At 52.3% G+C, this 2,863-nt stretch overlaps 3 protein-coding genes across 3 annotated transcripts; 2 read left to right on the top strand and 1 right to left on the bottom strand.

Moving 5' to 3' along the window:
* Positions 1-245: 245 nt before the first annotated feature.
* Positions 246-572, top strand: PPTG_09899 (hypothetical protein; the record flags this gene model as incomplete). The annotated part of the gene is made up of 1 exon (XM_008905688.1): positions 246-572. One exon carries the CDS (start codon positions 246-248, stop codon positions 570-572), a length of 327 nt encoding a protein of 108 aa, XP_008903936.1.
* PPTG_09898 (hypothetical protein) lies at positions 530-1,806 on the bottom strand. Its single transcript, XM_008905687.1, has one exon. The coding sequence runs from the start codon at positions 1,354-1,356 to the stop codon at positions 616-618; it is 741 nt and encodes a 246-aa protein (XP_008903935.1). The 5' UTR covers positions 1,357-1,806; the 3' UTR covers positions 530-615.
* A 229-nt stretch (positions 1,807-2,035) lies between these two features.
* PPTG_22707 (hypothetical protein) lies at positions 2,036-2,368 on the top strand (the record flags this gene model as incomplete). The annotated part of the gene is made up of 1 exon (XM_008905828.1): positions 2,036-2,368. One exon carries the CDS (start codon positions 2,036-2,038, stop codon positions 2,366-2,368), a length of 333 nt encoding a protein of 110 aa, XP_008904076.1.
* Positions 2,369-2,863: the final 495 nt, after the last annotated feature.

Raw genomic sequence — 2,863 nt, 5'->3', positions numbered from 1 at the left:
CTACGTCTGGACAGAGCAAGCCTATTCTCGCCAACTCAGGAGCCATCGGTACGCTTGCTCCACCCAAGACTATACTCGAAGAAGAAGGCTTTTTGTACGGCAACAGCACTCCGTACTTCCAAGCGACGTCGCCACCCCCGAGTGATAACGGCGACTACGCAGGCGAAGCCTACACAACGTCCGACCGGTTGTGCAGTGGTTTGATTCGTACGATCACGGTGTGGTCGCAGGCTTTCCTCGCCATCATGTTTCAGTCTTCTTTTACGGATATCTTGAGTTTGATCGGGGCCACTGCAGTCACCGTCTCGTGTATGATCATGCCGTGCTTGTGCTACCTTCGCGTCCACCCGATCGCCACGCACACATTTCGGGGCAAGTGCGATCGGTTTGTATGCCACTTGACCATCATCAGCAGTATCGTGCTCGGTATCTACTGCGCTGTCATCGCTATCGGCAACATTAGTCGTGACTTGCAGCACTTCCGTCTGTTCCAGGCCGCTAAAACAAGCATGGCTACGAACATCACTCTCGCTGATGAATACCCTTACTGTCACGAAGGCGAGAGGAACTAATGAATAATACATGACCGTCGCATTTTATCGCTATGTTCGTTGGCTACTCCGCTACGGGATGTACGCGCATATCGCTAGCCGAGTTCTGCCGTCCAACCGTCCGATAACGACCGCTAAACCCACTGAGCCCAGTAAGTCCAATGCTAGGATTGTTTCCTGAAAAGAGACCACTACTCGCAGCGTGGCTAAGCCACTTGAGGATCTGTGCGACGTTCTCCCCCGTTAGCGCACTGGCTTTGATGATCTGTATCGGGCCGCTATCTGGTTCACTCATCAGGCGGTCAAGACATAGATACGTCTGTAAAATAGTGTCGTCGATCACAAAGCTGGCATCGATCTGGTTGATCACCAATAGCTTGGGCTTGTACTTCATTTCGTCTACACTCAGGATGGAAAAGAACTCGATTGCTGCGGCTGCTAACTGAGTGGCGTTGCTGGCGTCGACCAGGAAAAGCCAAAAGTGACAGGACTCGAAGTACGACGGCCACATTGGCAGCAGTTGTCCACCGACCTCTCTCAGTGTGCAGGCCTTCCCTCCATCGAGTGGTAGCGACCAGTGTTCGACGCCCACACTCGGTTGCGTGTTTGGATCAACGACATATTCTCCGTCTTTGGATTCTTCGTCTTTGTCTGGGCTATAGCTGCAGGTACTACAGGGGTTTGAGGCGAATGCTACAATTCGCTCCATCACGGTTTTCTGCTTCCGCACGACTTGCGCCATGAGTTGTCGGAGCAGCAGCGTTTTGCCGGCGCCGTCCAGGCCAAGCACGAGACCCGTTCTCATGCCTCCAACGGCTGATCCTTAGAATAGGCTTGATATCTTCGCCATGGTCGACACAAACCGGCGTTTCAGACAACTGCAACAGGCTCATGAGTGGGCTAGTGGATCCAGCAACGGAGATCGTGAACGTTCACAAGCATCACTTTCGGTGACGGTATATCCTAGTTGAAGTCTTATTTTTTTTTTGGGAAGATAGCAGTAGGTATGAGCAGTGATCAAGTCTGGCCGCAACAGCACGATGTACTTGCGTGCGCTGGAATATGTGAAAATCCTGTTTACGACCTACGACTTGGTTGTGGTGGCGACCAAAGGGCCGATATTTCACGACAGGGGCCGTGGAGTACCGGTATGAGGAGTGAAGACACTGGGGCTGTAGTAGTAGTGCTGGGAGGATCGCGAGGTGCTGAGCTTTTCGGGGTTTTGATGACTTTAACAACTATACCAACACTTGTGCTCCTGTGGAAGAAGAACTACAGTTGAACTAACTTTATTTACGGTCCGAGATTGCCAAGTTCTCGTCCAACGTAGCAACTTCTCTCGTCCTCTCACTGAAATGGTGCTCGTGTCCGATTGCAATGGTACAGAAGAGCTCACGACGGTACTGGTATCAAGTCCACAACTCCTAATTGCAACTCGGTAGCGATGATGGCAGCTTGATGCAGTCATGCGAGCCCTCGATTCAATGGGGCGTTCGTCGGCGTCGTCTGCTGACGAAAATTCAACCGGTAGTGCGATCAACCAGCTGCGTCGCGGCTTGACGCGGGGTGGTCCGCCCTCGGCCCATCGCAAGCCCAATTTCGTCATGTGTCCGCAAAGGCTCATCTGCACGTGGGACCAAGGCCAGTCCTCTTGGAAGAAGGCAGAACCTGCCTCCGATCCGAAAGTCTCAGGGGGATCACTACCGCCTCATACTACGGTGTTGAAGTTTGTCGCTGCAGCCGTTCTGATCTATCCAGCTAGCCTTCAAGATGAAATTCATCACCACAAGTCATTGCCACGAGCTCGTTGCAGTTGAACGGAGCGGGAAAAGCCTTTCGCTAGGAGGAAGAGCCGCTGGCAATTGTATACGGTGTCTGTCCGGGCAGGGCTATCCACAGCGTGGAGCTCTTCAATCGGGCGGCGAGTACTGTCGTAAGGTCTCTCAAGCATCTCGGTAAGCCTCGCGAGCCCACACGTGACGAAACCTCGATCCGGCCAAGAGAGAGTGAAGGCCTCCAGACTGTGGACTAAGCAATGCTTGGCAAGCATTGCTTGCAGCGCGAGCAAAACAGCGCTGAACTCGCCGTTGCATTGTGAATTTTGGGTCAAATTTGCCTAGTCTCTCGTCAATAGCACATTTAGACGTCAACAGTAAGCAATCAGCGCAAAATGGGCTGCAAACTCGCAATGCATGTGCTTACCATCAACACCAGCGCGAACTACTGTAGCTACTTATGTTACAGCATTCCAGTTTTGGTGGTGAAAGTGCTATTACAGGTGTGCTTACGAAATAACAGCGATGTTGCAGATG

This window comes from Phytophthora parasitica (genome assembly GCF_000247585.1).
Source record: "Phytophthora parasitica INRA-310 unplaced genomic scaffold supercont2.21, whole genome shotgun sequence".
In the NCBI taxonomy this organism is placed as follows: domain Eukaryota; phylum Oomycota; class Peronosporomycetes; order Peronosporales; family Peronosporaceae; genus Phytophthora; species Phytophthora nicotianae.
Note: the sequence above shows the minus strand (reverse complement) of the source record. Positions and strands in the feature narration are given on the sequence as shown.

Excerpts from the sequence above, each read along its gene's own strand:
- PPTG_09898 (XM_008905687.1), bottom strand. The coding sequence starts at position 1,356 with ATGAGAACGGGTCTCGTGCTTGGCCTGGACGGCGCCGGCAAAACGCTG.